Raw genomic sequence first — 19,232 nt, 5'->3', positions numbered from 1 at the left:
GATGCTAATCTTCAAGAAGCCAACAACTCTTGGAAAATTATACTGAAGTAGGTTAATGATGTAACTATCGAGGCAGGCTCTAGAAACAGCCTTCCAAGAAAACATGCTTGTTGCCATTTGACAGTCCTAAGTAATCTTTATATCTCAAGCCTGAAATTCCCATGATATCCTCCAAATTCAGCTACAGCTTGCCACGTTCTCTTTATAAAATGCAGCTTCTGCATTTCATTTTATTAAATAAATGAAAGATTTAAATAAATCTTGCCTATATAAGCAAATGAAAAGTAATTAAATTTAAGGATTATACAAAAACCACTCAGTATTGAGAAATATTATTTAGGAATGTTAAATGTTATAATTCACAATTTAAGATTAACAGATCTCACTCTACTAGCAAACTGACCTACCATTTTCCTTATAGCATACATGACACAATAACCACCTGCATACCTCTGCACATTCAAGTTGCTATAAATATCTGTTGTGATGTATCATATACATGGGCTTCTCAGGTGGCGCAGCGCTAAAGAATCTACCTGCCAGTGCAGGAGACACAAGAGATGCGGATTCAATTGCTGGGTTGAGAAGATCCCCAGGAGTAGGAAATAGCAACCCACTCCAGTATTTTTATGCCTGGAGAATTCATTCCATGGACAGAGGAGCCTGGTAGGCAACAGCCCATGGGGTCACAAATAGTCAGACATGACTGAGCAACTGAGTATACAGACATACATCATACACAAACCATCTTTTTAATGTCTGCTAAAAGTTCGTTCCTGTATCTTGTGAAAAGGCCCTAACATGAATAATGCATTTGAGCAATAATTTCATGAAGAGAACCTGCAAAACTAGTTTGATATAAGGTCCTATTTCCTAAGTTCCCTGAAATAGCCTTCTACCAAATACATTATCAGTATTTCATATCTCATGAAATTACATAACTCTTCAATATGTTCATTTCCAATGCACAAAGAGCTATTAGATTTTTTTTAAAATCAAACTTTTTAATGGATCTCTCTGAATCAGGAATAGTAATGTAAACATATAAAAATCCAAAAAACTTTTATTTGTAAGAGCCTATACTGATTACATTTTAGAACATGAGAAACACATGGAACAAACACTAACTGAAAACAAGTAAAATGCTGAAATATATATAAATGCTAACACATTTTATTGATTGAAGTCTGACCTATGATCTGTTTAAATACATATGCTCTTTAGAATCAAGGAGACACAACTAATCCGAGATGGGCCATTATTTTGCTAGTCCTTTTAAAGACAATTTTAATTCAAAATTCTTTCCCACAACACTAAAAATTCTTCATAATTAGATGGGCCTACTACAAGTGATTCTGCCAAACTTTCTGTTTTATAATTATACAAGTTATTCCCTAGGAAACAGCCTCAATAGTACCAACTATAATATGGATCCTACAGTGAAACTTTTCTGGTTAGAACTTTTTTTTAAATTTTATTTTTGGCTGCACTGGCTCTTCATTGCTGCAAGCAGGCTTTCTCTAGTTGCTGAGTGGGGGCTATTCTCTAGTTGCAGTGTGCAGGATTCTCACTGCAGTGGCTTGTCCCGCTGCACAGCACAGGCTCTAGGGTGTGTGGGCTTCAGCAGTTGTGGCTCATGGGCTCTAGAGCACAAGGCTACCTGCCCCACGGCATGTGGAAATCCTGGACCAGGGATCAAATCTGTGTGCCCTATACTGGCAGGCAAATTCCCAACCACTGGACCACCAGGAAAACCTGAGGTTTATTTTTAAGAGTGGAGGTTAAAAAGAAATTTTGGTGCCTGAAACTTGAAAGGAAATTTTTTAAAAAACAACAAAACTATGTGTTAGAATCAACAGCAATGGACTTTTGTGATTTTTACCCAAAATAACTGACTCTGGCAACCTGAACTAGAAGTACAAATAGTCTCAATTTTTTGTGTTTAAAAATTTCAATTTCTATCATACAGAAGTGGAAAATTCTGTAAAGTTATACACGTGTTAAGGCTGATATATATCAATAGATAGAAGTTATCTGTTGCCGGGAGCCAGCACGGGAGATCCCACCCATGACAAGGTCATGCGGGGAGACCCGACAGGCAAGGCGAGTCAGGTCTCAAGGGGTCCTCTGCCTGAGCATCTACCCCGAAACCAAAATCTGTCTGTTTACTGTCTGATATACTATACTCTTCTGACATTACAGGGGGCTATCCCCGACCACCTTTCTCTGGAAAAAGTTAACTTAGAGCTCCAACTGGTCTCCTGCACATGAAAGGAATATTTCAGCTCAAATCCCTCTGATGGCTCTCTAACTTGCCTGACAGTTAGAGACTTTTACAACTTGTGATTGTTTATAGCCCCCCAACAGCGAGAGGCATGAAGCTTAAAACATCTTAAAGATATAGAGCCTCTTCTAAAGAGCTAAAAATTATATTGGTGATGGGTTTCACTGTTGAGTCAATGACTGCTGCCAGGCCTCCCCATTCTTTATCTTTGAGGTACCTGGAGGATATTAATCAATGTAATTGGGATACAGAAAAAGAAATATAGTGGTTTTGATGTTAGCAACACTAGACTTTTGAGTTAGTGAACTTTCTCTTCGTTATAAATCACTGTACTCCTCTTTCTTTGTTATAAATCGCTGTGTCCTTGCTATGTAAGAATGTAACCTTAATTAGTGCTTTCTGAGAGTGGCAACAGACTTTGGGAAGAACAACACTTTTAAGAGCAAGTAAGTTTTCCGGCTGACAGACCCTTATCAGAAAAGGGCTGTAAAATGTTAACTGGCCTCCTGGCCAGAAGATGATATAAATCACCTAAGACTTGTGTATATAGCTAGCTATGCAGAGAGAAAGCCTGGTCTCGATAAGAGTCAGGGCTGCTGACGCTGCATAATTTTGTATTATCCATTGATCTCTATGTACAACCAAAAGTATAGAAAGCTTTCTGAATAATAAAGGAGGGGCCAGTCACTGCAAAGACTGGTTTCCCCTGTGTGGTCTTTTCTCCTTCTTTTCTGGCTGAATTTCCATCTGGGGCGTGGAGGCTCACCATGTCTACTTACTTGCCCTAGCTTCTAAGACCCACGCAAGAGGGAGCCCAAGGCGGGGCACCCTCCACTATTCAAGCGGGCGCCAGTGGCCTACATAGATGGTGCAAACCTCGTCTCGAGGTTTTATTAGCTTTTCACGTAAACCAAGTTATTCAGCCTCTTTTCTCCACCAATTTTCCTACTATACTTTTCTTCCCTAATCTCTCTTTATATTTCTAATTAAATAGTCCTTTCCCAGATGCTGACTCCATCCCCGCTTCGAATTCCCTGGATCCACCGGGGCTGGACCCCGGCAATCTATCTGGTATGTAAGCATTGCTTCCTGTATGTCTTATAAAACACAAATGATCAAGGTTCACTGCTCATCATTCACAAAATCATAGAAACTGATTTTTTTTAATTGCTTCTTCACTAAAAAAAAAAATTGGATCAGAAAAGAAAATCTCATAGATAGCACTAAACTAAGAGATGTTATTTAAAATAATGATTCTTACCTAATAAAAAGATTTGGTTGAATTTAAGAATGGAGTGCCAGAGCTGAGATACCACTAACAGTCTGTGTATTTTAAACAAAAGAAAAGCCATCTATAAGGAAATGCTGGAACTATGGTAATTCAACTTTATTTTAATGTTTCTTTCAGTTTTATAGTTATACTATATTACATCCGATGGGATACACTTTATGTGCTGAGTGAAATGCAACAATTTGAGGACTTATGAAGTTCAGTGGCTATCCCTTAGAAATATCAAGTCTACGTATAATAAACTCAATTGGTTAAAATGCATTTTAAAACAGCAATTTATATACTGTAATAAAACTTACTAGGCAATGCTACGGTTAAATCAGAGGAGAATTTGTAAATGTCTGATCTTAAAGATACTAGGTATCTTTATTTAAACAGTTTATTTTCATTAAAAAACATTTATAATTCTTAGCATTCCTAACCTCTTTCAGTTAATAGATCTTCTGAAACATAACTATACTTGGCATAATGTTTGGTAGGTCCCCTAAACCTATCTTCAAAAAATAGCTCCCACAAAGCATCATCCTTTTGGTATTTTCAACAAAAAATTATGTAATTTTATGAACCCTAATTGTCTTAAGTATCAAGCTAAACTTTGGATTTGCTATTAAATCTAATACTTAGGAAACCAAGCAAAACAGGTATTTTGCTCAAGTCTTGAATAAAACTTCAAGATGTTAATACACAGCATACTCCAGCATAATCACAACCTGGACTAGGATAGAGCCAAGCAAAGAACTGTGTTCTGAGTCTTACCATGTTTGATGCATTCATATGTTGTATCAGCTTAGAATCAGGAACAATAACTTGTGGTGCTGCAGCTATAAAAAACATAAGGACACATAACGACAATGGACGATGAGGCTATTTCATAAGAAGGCTATACCACACTGAAATTTTTTTCATGCTGTCCAAACATTTGCTATCTCAGAATGTTATAAACTTCTTTGGTAAGTAACAGCTGTGATATACCCTCCTTCTACTGTAAACCACAATTTAAAAGATTTGAGTTAACAAATACCTAAGAATACAAGGGACCTTGGAAACACAGAGCAATGAGATACCTCCTAAAGATAAAATTGTTTTTAAAAATACACAGAAATATATGTTTATTTTTGGCTATGCTGGGTCTTCGTTGCTATGCGGACTTTTCTCCAGCTGTGGTGAGCAGAGGTTGCTCTCCAGCTGCAGCATGCAGGCTTTCATTGTGGTGGCTTTTCCTGTTGGGAGCATGGGCTCTAGGGGGTGCGGCCTAAGTAGCTGCGGCTCCCAGGCTCTAGAGCAGAGGCTCAACAGTCATGGCTGGTGCACAGGCTTCAGTGCTCCGCCACATGTGTGGATCTTCCCGGATTAGGGACTGAACCCGTGGCTCCCGCACTGGCAGGTGGATTCTTAACCACTGAGCCACCAAGGAAGCCCTCTGTACATTCTTAAATTGGAAAATTTAATACTGTCTTGCCAACTCAGCATTAACCATATCATTAATATATTACTGTTGAATGTGTTATTAACTCATTCAGAGTGAACTCAAGAAGTTATAATTTAGCTTTTAAAAATCTTTTTCTCCCAATCTGACAGTTTCTAGAATCTTACTTTCTTCAGCTTGAAAAAACACACAACCCATAAATAATGGCAATAATACTTATGCTGATATAAAAGGAACTAGGTGTTTGATTCCGCAAATTTCAGAGAATAAACAGATAATTCCATTATCCTAATATTCTCTGAGTGAAGAAAATCAGATTTTAATTTATGATGACCTAAAATCCCAGTGCCAGACCTGAAGGCAATAGGAGGAACAGTCATCAAAAAAAATTAAAAGGACAAAGTTACTTAGTATAAGGTACAGAATAAGATCAAATATTGTCTTATTTGATACAAACAGTAAAATAAACATTTCTAATATGCATCAATATCAATTTTCAGTCTCATATAAACTCTCAGGTGAGGCAAATGAGTAAAACAGTTACCTTAAAATGAAGCTTTCATCTTACCTTCATTCTCCTCTCTGATTTACATAACTGAATGCCCAGGAAGTTTTACAAGTGAACTGTTTTGTCATGACAGAAAATACTCCATGTAGAGGATAAAGCTTCCAAGACTTTTCAGGGCCCAGGTTTTCCTCACTTGTGATTTTTAAGAGCTATTTCACAAAGCCTTTAAGAGGCTTCAATGAAACAAAATCTTTAAAATGACTTGCACAATACAAAAGCACTATGGACACAGTCTATAAGTACTTCACCATTGTGTAGCCTTCTCAAAGTATTAATATACTTACCTAAATATCATTTTAGGCTTCTGTTAGTGAATTACTCATTATTACACAAATAGGACCCACATCGTATATATAGATACACACAGATACAACCCCTCAGCCAACAGAAAGGAGTCACGCAGAGTATTTCTCTTCTTTGAAAAGGACAGCTTTCACTTCCAAGCTGTAGATTATCCAGTCTCACCTTGCTGTGAAGCAGGAATAAGGACCTGCTGGGCCTGTGCTTGCTGAGGCACTGTCTGCTGAGGCTGAGCTTGCTGATGGTGGTGATGGTGATGATGCTGCTGCTGCTGGGGTTGATGTTGCTGTTGAACTTGCAATAAAAGCTGCTGCTCTTCTGAATGAAATCCATCTACTGCCCTAGACTGCATTAGTTTATTCTCCCATAACTGAAGCAAAGAACATTAAAGATTTCTAAGTAAGAGTCAGGGAAGATCTGGACATGGGGATAAAACATACTTTATTAGTCTGTTTATAAAATTCTTCCATTTTCAAAACTGATAAAACCACAAAACCTGCAAGCAAATCTCTAATTCTGACCCAAGTGTATATACAACTATGAAAACCAATCTCTAAAGCATCAAACCTCATTTTTGCTGCTTTTTGCTACTTATTTTGCTACTGAAGAATTCTTTTCTTTACATATCTTCAACAAACTTTGTATAGTAATTCCTTATTTACCAGTTTCATATAAGCAATTTTTCTGCAATCAAAAATCATCCTTTTTAATATCAAATCATTATCTATTTTATGGAAATCTTTCTTTCCTTTTAAATAACATGTAAAACACAAATCCATCTTTCTTTGAACTATGAGAAACACTATAAAGGCAGTTTTCAAGTTAGAAAAATCCACTTTTCTATCTGTCCAATCCTATATAAGGGAAAAGAATTCTTAATATACTTTCAAAGGTATTCTCAAACCTCCACACTTCTTGAAATTCCCTTCCCTCTTTTCATTATGACAAGGATTGACAATCCTTTTTTGCTTAACCACTTCTATTTTCTCATCTAACCCTAGGACAGTTTCTGTGATGAAGGAAAAAAAAAAGTGGGCAAAAAAGTAAGAAAATATTTACAACTATTTCATCCTTCTCCCAAATACATTTCCTCTCTACAAGGTTCAATGCTCAATCTATAGAGCACTTACAAAAAATTACCCAAGAAAGTTGCAAACCATTCCTTAAACATACACATCAAATTTAATCCTGATACTTTGTTTTCTCCCCTAGGATCTGCTCTTCGGATATTGTCTAACTCATGTGAGGCTTCAAAACACAAAATAGGCTTAGACATTGAATAAAATACACTATACAGTGTAAGATACACTCTAAATGTATGATGCAGTAAGGCTACATAGTAAGCCTCCCAAACAAGTCTATCACCCAAACTGTCGACACTTTGCTCTGCTCTAACACAAAACCTTGCTTCTTGTAGGCCGAAATCAAGGTTGAAAAAAAGTACTATTAATTAAATGTTTTAAGATACAAGTCTTTACCATAATTTTCTAAATTTAAAGCTTCAGTTTTAACACCTCCAGTTGGTCTCCTCACTGTAATCCTGTCCCCTTGATTCAATGAAGTTTCCACGATAAAGGCAAATATTAATGAATACACATTATGTGCTAAGTGCTGTTTACCACTTCTCATCTAGCCTCTCAAGACAATGATCTGTGAGTCCAAATCTACCCTGACACCCTATTATCCCTGTTGATTTCCCTTCCAAAGCATTATTCCAATCTATCCCTACTATTATGGTCCCAGGTTCAAGTCCTTTCCTCCCATCAGTATTACTGCAAAGTGTTAATGATAAGCTAACTGAGCTTCCTGCTTCAAATCATACATCCTACACATAATTACTGGGTATCTCTCATATGCTACACTGTTACTGGCACAGAGAACAGAGTGAACAAATATGACAAAAATCCTTGTCCTTAGAGACTCAATATTTTAGTGCAAACTTGTCCTTCCCATTTATCCTCTATAAATCAGTGGTCCTAGACCAACAGCATCAGTATCACCTGGGAACTTGTTAAGACATACCAATTCTAAGGGCCCCCTCCTGAACCCCCATCAAATCAGCAACTCTGAAGGTAGAGCCAGGAATCTGTTCAAACAACCTGTCCAGGTTATTATGTACACTAAATTCATTTAGTGTATAAACCAATACTTTAAAAACTGCAGACTACAACCCATTAATGCATTTTTAATTGTTAATTTAGGGTGGGTTTTTTTGGGTAAATGCAAATTTTTCTTTTTAAATGTTAGACTGTTCCACTATCAAGTGAGATTCTCTGAGGCAGAAATCCAAAACTCTGCCTTTTAACTAGCACCCCAGAGAATCCTTCTCATTCTAAAGATGCAGCTCCTTCAAGCAGTTATTATGCTAACTTCTCCAACTACTATAACTTGCAGTCTTTTTTTCAAACTACCTGCAGTTCCCTGAATATAGCGTACATATCTCATGTCTAAACCTTTGTAAACTACTGCTTTATGACTGGCACACAATTCCCTGAAGAACGCAAAGTCATAGTTGGGAAAAAAAAAATCACTACCTTAGAGATATCTGTATTGATACACTTTTTGCACTAAATCTTCCTTCTCTATTAAACTATGAACTCCCTCAGGACAAAGACTATGTCTTATTCAGGACCTAACAAAATGACTAAGAACTTAACAAATTTAGTATTAATTTCAAAGAAGATAATGGAAAATAAACTATTGTTTTTTACGGTAGTTTCTCGATAAAGATGTTGCTGACATTTTAGGCAGAATAACTCTTTATTTACAGGATATTACCACAGGAAGTGTACAGGAAATAACATTCCTGTAGCTTCCTATATGCCAAAGATGGCCACTATTCATGACAAGCAAACACGGAAGCACACACTTCCAGCTGCTTTTGGGGGGAGCAAAGGAAGAGGATGTTGGAGTAGCAGGTCACTGAGAATACATATTTACTAAGTATCAGATACTGTTCTAGGTACTGTGAAAAATAATACCATACAAATATTTAGCATTAAGCTTATAATATCACAGAGTTCGAATTATTTGAATGTTTTCTGTTTCTCTCCAATTTCATCTTTAAACAATTTTATCTATTAAAATATTTTATAAATAATGTAATACTCTTGTGGCAACAATAATCATATTAATACTCCTGAAGACTACCAAGAATACTGAATTGTTTGCTATTTATTCAGCTAGCTTAGAAAATATAAAGAACTCTCTTCTCATTTTCATAGTACATTTTTCCCCCAACAGCATAGTTATTATTTCTGGCAGTCCTTCTTCAGCCATCTTCACCAGGTCTCTGAAATTAGACATGGAGAAAATTCATTTTCTGTTCCCAAAATGATTTGGATATGCATTTGAGGATCATGTTTACTAGACTAATACTGAGCTTAATGTGCACCTGTTAAGTACTTTATGTGTACCAACTCATTTTTCACAAAAATTCTTTAAAATAGACATTATCATCATCTCCTTTGCACAGAAAAAGAACCTGAGGAACAAGAAATTAGGCATCTTTTCCAAGATCACCAGCTAATAGCAAAACCACAGTACAATCCAGGCAATCTGCCTCCAGTCTTCCCAGACATGGAGTCAGGAACACGGGAACCTGAGAATCAATGTCCTTTAAACATCAAGTTTAAGTTTTGGACTCTAGGACCTTGCCTGCTTCACCCAAGTCCAGCTCTTGGGTCCAAATTTCTAATCTTTAAACTGTGCTGCTGCTATCAGAGCAGGTCTAGTCACATCTTTGGTGCCTTCCTTATCTGGACACAAAAGGCTCAAGTCTCTATCACTAGCTAAACTAAACGATCAGCTATTTATTCCCTCTGAGTCTTATTTTTTGATCTATAAAATGTGATCAGAGCTACTGCTTCTTGGCAGTATGCTGGGCTAGAAATTCTGAGGGATTTTCCTCTTCTCACAGAAACATCTAGCTTCTGGACAAAACATAAAATAAATGTATTTTAGGGCTCTGTAGAAATGACGTTGGGGAACAGAGCTTTCCCCAAGGTCAAAAGACAGAACAGTAGATCACTGTTCAACAAGTATTTATATAGAACCAGAGAATATTTACAGTGGTGGTTCTCAATTGGCATGGTTTTGCCCCTTTTGCCTGGGGGACATCTGGCAATGTCTGGAAGTACTTTTGGTTGTTAGAACTAAGGGGTGCTACTGGCATCTAGTGGGCAGAGATCAGTTATGCTGCTAAATTCCAACAATAAATAGCCTTCTACAGCAAATAATTAACAGGACCAAAATGTCAGCAGTCCCAAGGATGAGAAAACAGATGTAGGGGAAGATTAACTACTTCAGGTTTGTTTCCAATTGAGGAATTCTTCTCACTTTGTTCTGCTAAGAAAAGGGTCCGTGTTTTCTCTCTCCCACAGTACTTGGACAGGGATGGGTCTGACAGTTTAGAAATCAGGATAATTTTTTCACTTTCTTTGAAGAAGATTTCTAGACTGTCATTCCCACCTGTAGTCATTCACCAACCGAAAACCCAATTTATATTCAAATATAGATTTAATGAAATTCCAGTGGTGATCATTTTGAACTGTATAGAAATCCTGAGTCACTATGTTGTAGACCTAGAACTAATAGTGTTGTAGATCAACTACACTTCAACTAGAAAAGAAAGAAAATCAACACTACATTTCATGTGTCTTTTCTATCTCCTATAATTTATACATTAAAGGAGACCCATACTGTTAATAACCTCAGGAATCAGGTTGAATTTTTTAATGCAGGAGGTCCTTTCCTGTATTATCTAGCTAAACTTCAAATTACAGGCACTCTCATTACTCATCTTAATTTACAATCTAATACACCACTGTATCCTTCACAGCTGCATGGAAGTTTTTGATAAAAGTTTGTCAAATACCATAAAAGGGTGAGAAAGAGGACAGAGCTAATGACAAGTCCTTTATAAGCCACAGAATATGAAACATTGTTAGTTTTCATTAGCAAGAATATTCAAACCTAAGAGGTCCAATACAGTAGCTGTATGTGATGGTTTAAAGTGATATTAATTGTAACTAAATAAACTTCAGTTCTTCAGTTCCACTAACCATATTTCAAGTGCTTTAATAGCCACATGTGGCCAGTGATTACTATACTGGAGAGCAAAGATTATAGAATATTTGCATCATCACAGAAAGTTCTACTGGGTAATGCTGGCTGTCAAAACTGTTAAAACTAGGGCACATTCTGTAAACTCTAATGAGATCTGGAAGAAATTTAGTGCAGAGAATTAAAATAATGCAAACTCATTTCAGCCTAACAGTTTTATATTTAAGTTCAGCTACAATCCAGAATAGAAGAGTATGTCCCATTTAAAAAGCAACAAAAACATTATAATACTTTTTTCAGTTAGATTCTGGAGCAACATTTGTTATTAAGTTGCTTAAGTAAATATTTACTGAATGCCAATCACATACACCAAGCATTGTGGTAGAGGCTTGGAATTCAAAATAAGGCTATTTTTGTCATATTAAGCTAAGCACTAAACAAACAAAAAGTCAGTGCATAACCTATAGAGCATATATATATATATATATATATATATATACTACTTTTATAATATACGTACATATATCTGCAAGTATGTGAGCACATATATGTAAAATCCTATGTACTAAAAATGTAGGTGGAGCTATTTGGTCTCAAAGAGAGTTCATTCTGTTTGAAGATAACGCCTTGATTCTAACTGGGACCAGTAGCAAAATATCAATCCGAGACTGTGAAAAGCTAGAGCAGATAACAACTTGGATTGACCACTAGTTTGACCAAGGGTAAATTAAAGCCTTTGGGACTAATTTTCTACACCTAAAAATGCTGTATCTTCTACATAAGGTCACAGAACTACATCATCTTAAGGGTTATAAAATAATTTGTAAAATATTCATTCCAAAAAACACTAAGAAATCAAAATAAGTTTATATTCTTCTTATTCATATCCCTGAGATACTTACTTTATGTGTTTGAGCAATTTCCATTGCTATTCTTCCAACTCCTATCTCAGAGTTGGCATTCTTATATTTTTAGATACCTACTCTTCACTTGCAGTAACCATCACATTTCTCCTAAGGTAAATAAATGTTTCCTCGTCTCATTCAAACTTGTATTTTCCCTCCCTCACATGGGGAGACTTTTAATGAAAACCCTACAGAAGCTGCCTACAGATGCTGCAATATTCTAAGATATATTCATCACCACAATACAAGTGAGATTTGCTTTATTTAAATTTATAAGTTGCTAAATTGCAGCCTCCACACTTCTGTTGAATGGATAAATAAGACCACAACAAGTGCTACATAGCATTCACTAACTGTGATTTCTTATTTATACATAGCTCTAAAGGAGTTCAATTTCCAGTCTCTAAGCCAGCAGTTTTAAAACTCTTTGGTCTCAGGCTCCTTTATCATTTTCACAAATTAATGAGGACCTCAATGAGCTTTAAAAATAAAAAATTATTTATTTACTCGGCTGCACTGGGTCTTAGTTGCTGCACACGAGATATTCCACCCTTGTTGTGGAATGTGCACTCTTCAATCGCTACACGTGAACACTTAGCTGCCGCATGTGGGACCTAGTTCCCTGACCAGGGATCAAACCCTGGCCTCCTGCATTGAAAGCATGGAGTCTTAGCCACTGGACCACCAAGCAAGTCCCTCAATGAGCTTTTACAAAATTTTAAATAAGATTTTTAAAAAACTTTTACTTACTTAAAAGTAACATGTATCCATTATATGTTAACATAAATACTTTCAATGAAAATAACCATGTCTTCCAAATAAAATTTAGTGAGAAATGGCTTAAAGGAAAATAGTTGGATTCTCTCATCTGCTTCTGCATTCACTTTGTTTTCACTGACGTATATTAAGAAAATCTGTCTTCCCACAGCTAAGTAGCTGGGAAAGGAAGAAGTATTTTAAGTAATGGTTTCTTAAAGGTTAGCTGCAATGTACTATGTGAGACCACATACTAATTAACTTTTCATATTCTTAGATTAAAATCCATTCATTTATCTTTAACTTTGAAGGGATTTTGCAACATCATGCATTGGTCATTTGGAAAATGCGAGTTCAGTGTAGTATGCAGATAGGCCGATGTTAACACATCTCACTACGGAATATCAAACAACTGAATATCTTAATATCAACAATGATCTTATCTCAACCTTAAAAGTAAGCATATTTTTAACAGTCAGCGCATCAAAATATGAAGCATGCATAATGCACTTCTGCTGCATATGGAGCAGTTATTTCAAGGAATAGCACTTGTTCATTTGAGTTTCAAGTTTAACTGGTCACTTTTTTCATGTAATACAACTTTTACTGGAAATGTGAGAGACATACTGTGATTATTCAGACTTGGGCATTGCTCCACCTCACTGATCCCTTGGAAGAGCCTGTGGGAAAGTCCACGGACCATATTTTGAGAATCACAGTTCTGAGCAGTAAGGTAAAAATACTCCTTGATTTCACGACTCATTAGAGCAATAAGAAAACACAAACATAAAATAAAAATATCTGTATTTTTCTGCTTAAATCCACATAAATCTAAGAGAAAAGGAGCTCCCAAACTAGGATATACGATAAACCAAATACTTGGCCCATAGAGAAAATCTGACTCCAGAATGTGAAACTGATCAAGCACTTGCTCAATCTCTACAGCATACACATTTTAGAATATCCATACATTGAGACAAAAAAAAGGAAAACAAAACCTTACAGGAATGTAAATATGAAGTTATTAGACCATAAATGAAACTGCCCACTAATAACAGCTAATACTATCGCCAGGCACTGTGCTAAACACTTCAGATAGTTATTACATTTAATCCTCAAAACAAACCTAAAAGGTAAGTACTATGAACTCCCATCTGACATATACGGAAACTGAAATATAAGTGGTTTGCCTAAGGTCAGAGGAAGAATGTATGGTAGAACTGGTATTCAAAACGAGCACCCTTCACATAATTACACCGCCTCCTGCAACAAAGTCAAATGGTCATCATATGAAAAAAAAATGGGAGTATAGTTTTTGAATGAAGAGTGTTAAAAAAGAAAAAAAAAAGGCAAACTCACAGTTTTTAGTTCCATCAGAACTTGTTCATCGACTCCATCATCCAAAAAGATGTCTCTCACATCATTAATAACATCTTCAATCACAGATCTGTATAACTTAGGCTTTAAAGGGAAAATAAAAATTTAAGATTGTTGAAAAAGACTGTTTCCCACATTTTAAAATAGGTAACATGTTTTTACAAATTCAAAACAAATTAACACAATAGTCACTTTTCTAACTCTCTAAAACTTATTTTAGAAGATGTAAGTTTAAAGGAATGGTCATTGTAAAAAGATCATTTGCCTTAGTTAAACTGAATGACTTGATGACTGCATACTGTAACAAAAGTTTTATGACCATTTAATACAATTCATATTTAACCGAGAAGATCATTACACATAGAAGGCCCACACAATTTTCAGTTATAATTTCTATGTTGTTACAGTCACAACAGTCAATGGGACCCAACAATATAGTATTACTGGTTGCTATGCCTGGTTTTTATTATTCCTTGCTTAGTTTAACCCATTATATCTCCTAACCTCATCTCCCTCTTAAGAATTCAGAGAGTCTTATGTTCTGTGATCATTTGCCTGGCAGTAATTTTAAAGTTAATGAGTATTCACATTTAAAATCACCTGATTTTGGCTTTTGTTACCCAGTCTGTACCTTTAAATTATACCATAAAGCCTTTCCTATAACCACAATAACAGGTCTCAGTCTCAGAGGAACAAGGCACAATGATCTCTTTTCCAGGATTTCTCTCCTACTACTGCCCAGAGAAGGAAATGGCAACCCACTCCAGTATTCTTGTCTGGGAAATCCCATGGATAGAGGAGTCTGGTGGGTTCATGAGGTCTCAAAGAGTCGGACATGACTGAGAGACTAAAACCAAACAGCTGCCCAGATGACACTATAGAACAGAATACTGAGCAGCCTTGATACTTATTTTTCAACCTATTATTATAACTGTTATTGTTGGCATTACTGGTGGGGGGCGGGAGGGGGGAGCTTTCAGAAGGTTGCCAAAAAATAAAATGAGAATAGATGTGAAAGCACTTCAAAAGTATATATTTTTAAAAAACCAAAAAGTAAGAGACAGAACAATTTGCCCAACCCATATCCTATTTTTAAGATGTTGGACAAAAGGAAGATTGCTGTCAAGAGTTACCTTGTTATAAATTCTATCCATTATCACACAAAGCTATTAACAGCCTTTTTCTTTCAATGCTTTGTCATTATTTGCCCTTTTTATCTTGCTTAAGGTAAAAGTTACTGCTACCCAATAAAACCAAAGGTTTGCTCTTATAAACAAACCTCAAATAGAAAAGTTTTATTAGCATCTCCATCAGCAATACTGTTATCACAGGGGAAATCTCTTAATGTGTCTTTGTCCAGCCAAAAATACAAGTATGTTCCTCTATATAACTTACCTCAACCATTAAAATCTGTTTGTTCCCTTTCAATGCAACAGAAGAACAATGTATCCAAGTTCTCACCTTTGCTGTTCCACTTACTATTTTGCCAAATCTGTCTCTGTGAACTAAAATTATTCAAGTGACTTCTGTCATCTCTACAATATCTCCTTAAAATGTCTGATTCTATAAACAAGGAAAGTCTGACTATGGATATTACTTGATCTATAGTGATTCAACTACTGAATTACAAAAATACATTTATAAAGTTTTTTTAACCAATGATTCAAAGCATTATAAAGATGCAATGTAATTTTAAATTGGTAGTATAAATGTCATATTGACGACATAAATTAATTTTTCAGCAAAATAACTGTAATGTTTCTGAAGTTAGTCATCCCTAAAAATATTCTGCTTGGGTATCTGCCCATTTATTGGTACAATGTGCCTTCTTCTGGCACTCCCTAGTTAATGAAACGATCCTGCTTTAATATTTTGTTTTTCTGCTTTAATTAACCCACAACCTGACCACTTAATGCATTTGTATGCACTATAGTTAAAGGGAAATGTGTATTCATCATTAAGTACACAGAGAATTTTAAATTGTTCAGGAGTTTAAAAGCACCCAAATTACTGCTGTCTTTCCAAGTATGCGAGTACACAGGCAATATCTGAAAAAAGCAATTTCCAAATTATTATTTAAAATACTAAACTTTACTTGAACCAGTTTCTGCCTTTTATGGAATACACAGTAATTGAGGTTTGTCCTGGTTTTCAAATACCAGATATTCCAAACTCGTGAATTAAAGGGCCATTAGCGTCATTAAGTAACAAAGAATTTCTTTCAAAAGTGTTAGTTCCTAGTACAATACTGGAAAATAAACTGGATTAATTTCTACACGGGATACCATATGAACATCCAATGCAGCAAAAACAGTCTACTTAGAACTTTAATTTTTTAATACCCAGTTTGCACTAAGCCTCTTCACATTACTCACAATTCCCCTAACAACTACTGTACTGTAGACATAAGACCCTACGTCGAAGGTTTAGGCACTTCTCTATTTCTTTGAAAAGGTGTGTGTCTCAAACATTTATTACAGGAAAGCATGATGAAATATTAGCAGCTGTATTTCTAATATGTCCTGAATGCTCGGTGAAAAAAATACTACAAAAATCAAACCCTCTACAGCTAGCAGTTAAAGCTTTTTTTAAAAAAAACTGACAATAATGCATGTACCTTCTTAAATACAGAAACGATTAGACATCTGAGCTTAAAATTGTTTTTAAAAACAAAAATAAAAAGGAGAGACGGCAAGTCTATTCTCCCCTAATAAAGACCGGCAAATCCCAGCTGCTGCGTCCAAACAAAAACTTGCGGCTGCGAAGGCCGCCCCGACTGGGCACGAAATTACAGTAGACAGAAAAGGACCTAGAAATAAAAAGTGAGCTCTGCACGCGCCTGCCTCTCGCCTCGGGAGCACGCACCTCCCAGCCCCGCTCTCAGCAGCTCTCACTATTTAAAGCCGGATCTGGTGTTTAAATGGAGAGGCGGTGACGTAGGCCTGAAAAGCACCTTCCCATCCTGGCAGAGTCTATATTAGAGAGCGGCAATGGCTCTATATAAACAGGGCAGCCAAAGGGAGGAGGACCACAAGGCTCAGGGACTGAAAAGCAGGGTAAGCGGCCGCAGCCATGATGGATCGACCCGAGTCGTCAACGGTACGGGGCCGGGCTGCCGCGGGGCTGGTCTGCGTTTGGGACCGGGCAGAAACGTGTTTTATTGTTAAAATAAAAATAAAAGAGAGTGGGGGTGGACTCGTGATCACACTGCGTTGTTGACTGACAGACAAGGTTATTTATGTGACTGCTTTTTGCAAACCTACGTGATCGCAAGTAAGGAAAAAAGAAAAAAAAAAGGTACCACCGGTGGCAAGTAGGCAGATTTCAAGGCGAAAGCGGGGCACTTTGGACCACTGGAGGCTTTGTTTTGTTTTGGTGCTTTTGCTAGTCGGAGGTATATACGACGTTGGGGGTTGCTTCCCCTTCGCCATTTTACCGATTCGGAAGGAACCGAAATAAGTGCTTTTCAACCTTCGTCTTTTTTTTTTTTTTTTTAAATAATACATAAAATGGCCCCAGTGAAGGCTCCCTAAGCACAACCGCCAGACCACCTCAGAGTAACCCCCAGAGTAGCCATTCGCCTTCCACCGCGTTAACAGTGGATCGCGGTGGGTCTTGAGGGGGGACTAGCCCGGCTCCTCCAGACGCCGGTTTTTTTTTTGAGACGGCTCGCGGGGAGCCCCTTCTCCTGCCGGTTCGGGGGCGGGCGGGCGAGGGGGGTGGTAGAGAAGCGGCGGCTCCCCTCCTGCCCTCCCCTCCTGGCGGCAGGGGGAGTCCAGGGCCGGGACCGCGCGCTCGCCCCGGCCCAACCGCCCCGCGGCGGCCCCAGGCCCGGCCGGCGCCCCAGCCCTCCCCGCCGCCGGCGCCCCCTCCGCGAGCCTCGGCGCCCGCCCCCCACCACCCCCCGCGCCCCGCCGCCCCGGCCCGCGCCGCCCGAGGCGGGAAGCGGCGGCCGCGCGCGGGCGGCTGAGGAGAGTCGAGGCCAGGGAGTCGCCGCCGTCCCCGCCCCCGCCCGGTCCGGCCGTTGCTCGCCGCCTGAACGAAGCCCCCGCCGGCCACCGAACCACGTCCTTACCACGGTGTTTGTATTTGCCGAGTTCGCCATTTCCACACACAACACAAACAAGAGTGGGGGGGGGGCCACCCCGAGGAAACAAGATGAAAACAAAACGAAAGAGAGGGAAAAAAAAAAAACACTCGAGGGTGACCCAAGCCACCGCAAAACTGAGGGGAAAATCTTTCAAACAAAATCGGATCCTGACGGAGGAGAGGGGAGCGGCGAGAGGAGGAAGGGGAGGACGAAGGGAGGGGGAGTCCTCCCGGAGCTAAAAAAAACTCGAGAATCGCCCTTTAAAAAAAAAAAAAAAAAGCCACGACCCTTCAGGGGTCCCGGGGGGCGTTGCCCGCTCCCCACCCCCGCGCCAAGGAGGGAAACCACCACCAGTCGCCGCTCCCCGCGCCGCCGCCGCCACCGGCTGCAGCTCCAGCCGTCCGGTCCGCCCGCTTCTCCCCTTTATATAGTGAGCCAACGAGCTGCGCGAGCCGTCGCCGCCGCCGCCGCCGCCGCCGAGAGACAGGGCGGAGGGGGGGAGGGAGGGGCGGAAAGGGCGGGGGCAGCGGTGGGCGGGGCCGAGCGCGAGAACACCGCGAGAGCCGCGTGCGCAGGCGCGCCGGGGCGGAGGCCGCCGCAGGCCTCGTTGTCGAGCCCTGTGGAGGGCGTCGTGAGGGGCGGGGCCGACTTAAAGTTGTGAAGACCCGCCGCCTCCCCAAGTCTCGCGTGATCACGTGGTCGGCACCCAGGCGGAAGTTTCGGGCCGCTGCTTCGGAATAGTGAAGTAAAGAGAGGTGGTACGGTCGTGTCCGTATCTTTGCGACCCGGTGGACTGTAAGCCCACCAGGCGCCTCAGTCCGTGGGATTTTCCGGGCAAGAATACTGGAGTGGGTTGCCATTTCCTTCTCCGGCTTCAGGATATAGGGGCTCGCTAACCGTTGCCGGAGAAAAGGCGTGAGTGCTGTTAACCTTGTAGTCCAGAGCTAGCTGGGGGACCGCCTCCTGAAGGGTGTCTATACGCCGTCCGGCCCTGCAGGGGCTCGAAGATGTGGAAGGGACAGTGGCCGTCGCCCCACTAGGCATGGCCGCGGAGGAGAGCCGGTCACGTGCCCCACCCCGTCGCCCGCGGGCGCTCGGACCGTGGGCAGAGGTTCAAATGCGGAGTCATCTCTGAAGAGGAGCTCAGCTCAGATGCCACGTTCGGAGGTGT

The 19,232-nt window shown here is 39.2% G+C and overlaps 1 protein-coding gene and 1 non-coding gene across 2 annotated transcripts in view; both read right to left on the bottom strand.

Annotated features, from left to right (window-relative positions):
- The window catches only part of GTF2A1 (general transcription factor IIA subunit 1), a 34,670-nt gene extending 16,565 nt beyond the window's left edge, over window positions 1–18,105 (bottom strand). The window contains exons 1-4 of the mRNA XM_068965471.1: window positions 18,047–18,105; window positions 13,954–14,055; window positions 6,035–6,239; window positions 4,332–4,396 (exon numbers count right to left, since the gene is read on the bottom strand). Of these exons, the coding sequence (XP_068821572.1) occupies window positions 4,332–4,396; window positions 6,035–6,239; window positions 13,954–14,055; window positions 18,047–18,076 (402 nt within the window). The 5' untranslated portion in view covers window positions 18,077–18,105. The remainder of the gene's footprint in view (window positions 1–4,331; window positions 4,397–6,034; window positions 6,240–13,953; window positions 14,056–18,046) is intronic.
- Window positions 5,240–5,383, bottom strand: LOC138074771 (small nucleolar RNA SNORA79). The gene has a single exon (XR_011144581.1). It is a non-coding gene; the product is annotated as a small nucleolar RNA SNORA79 (small nucleolar RNA).
- Window positions 18,106–19,232: the final 1,127 nt, after the last annotated feature.

This window comes from Capricornis sumatraensis, chromosome 2 (assembly GCF_032405125.1).
Source record: "Capricornis sumatraensis isolate serow.1 chromosome 2, serow.2, whole genome shotgun sequence".
Classification (NCBI taxonomy): Eukaryota; Metazoa; Chordata; class Mammalia; order Artiodactyla; family Bovidae; genus Capricornis; species Capricornis sumatraensis.
Note: the sequence above shows the minus strand (reverse complement) of the source record. Positions and strands in the feature narration are given on the sequence as shown.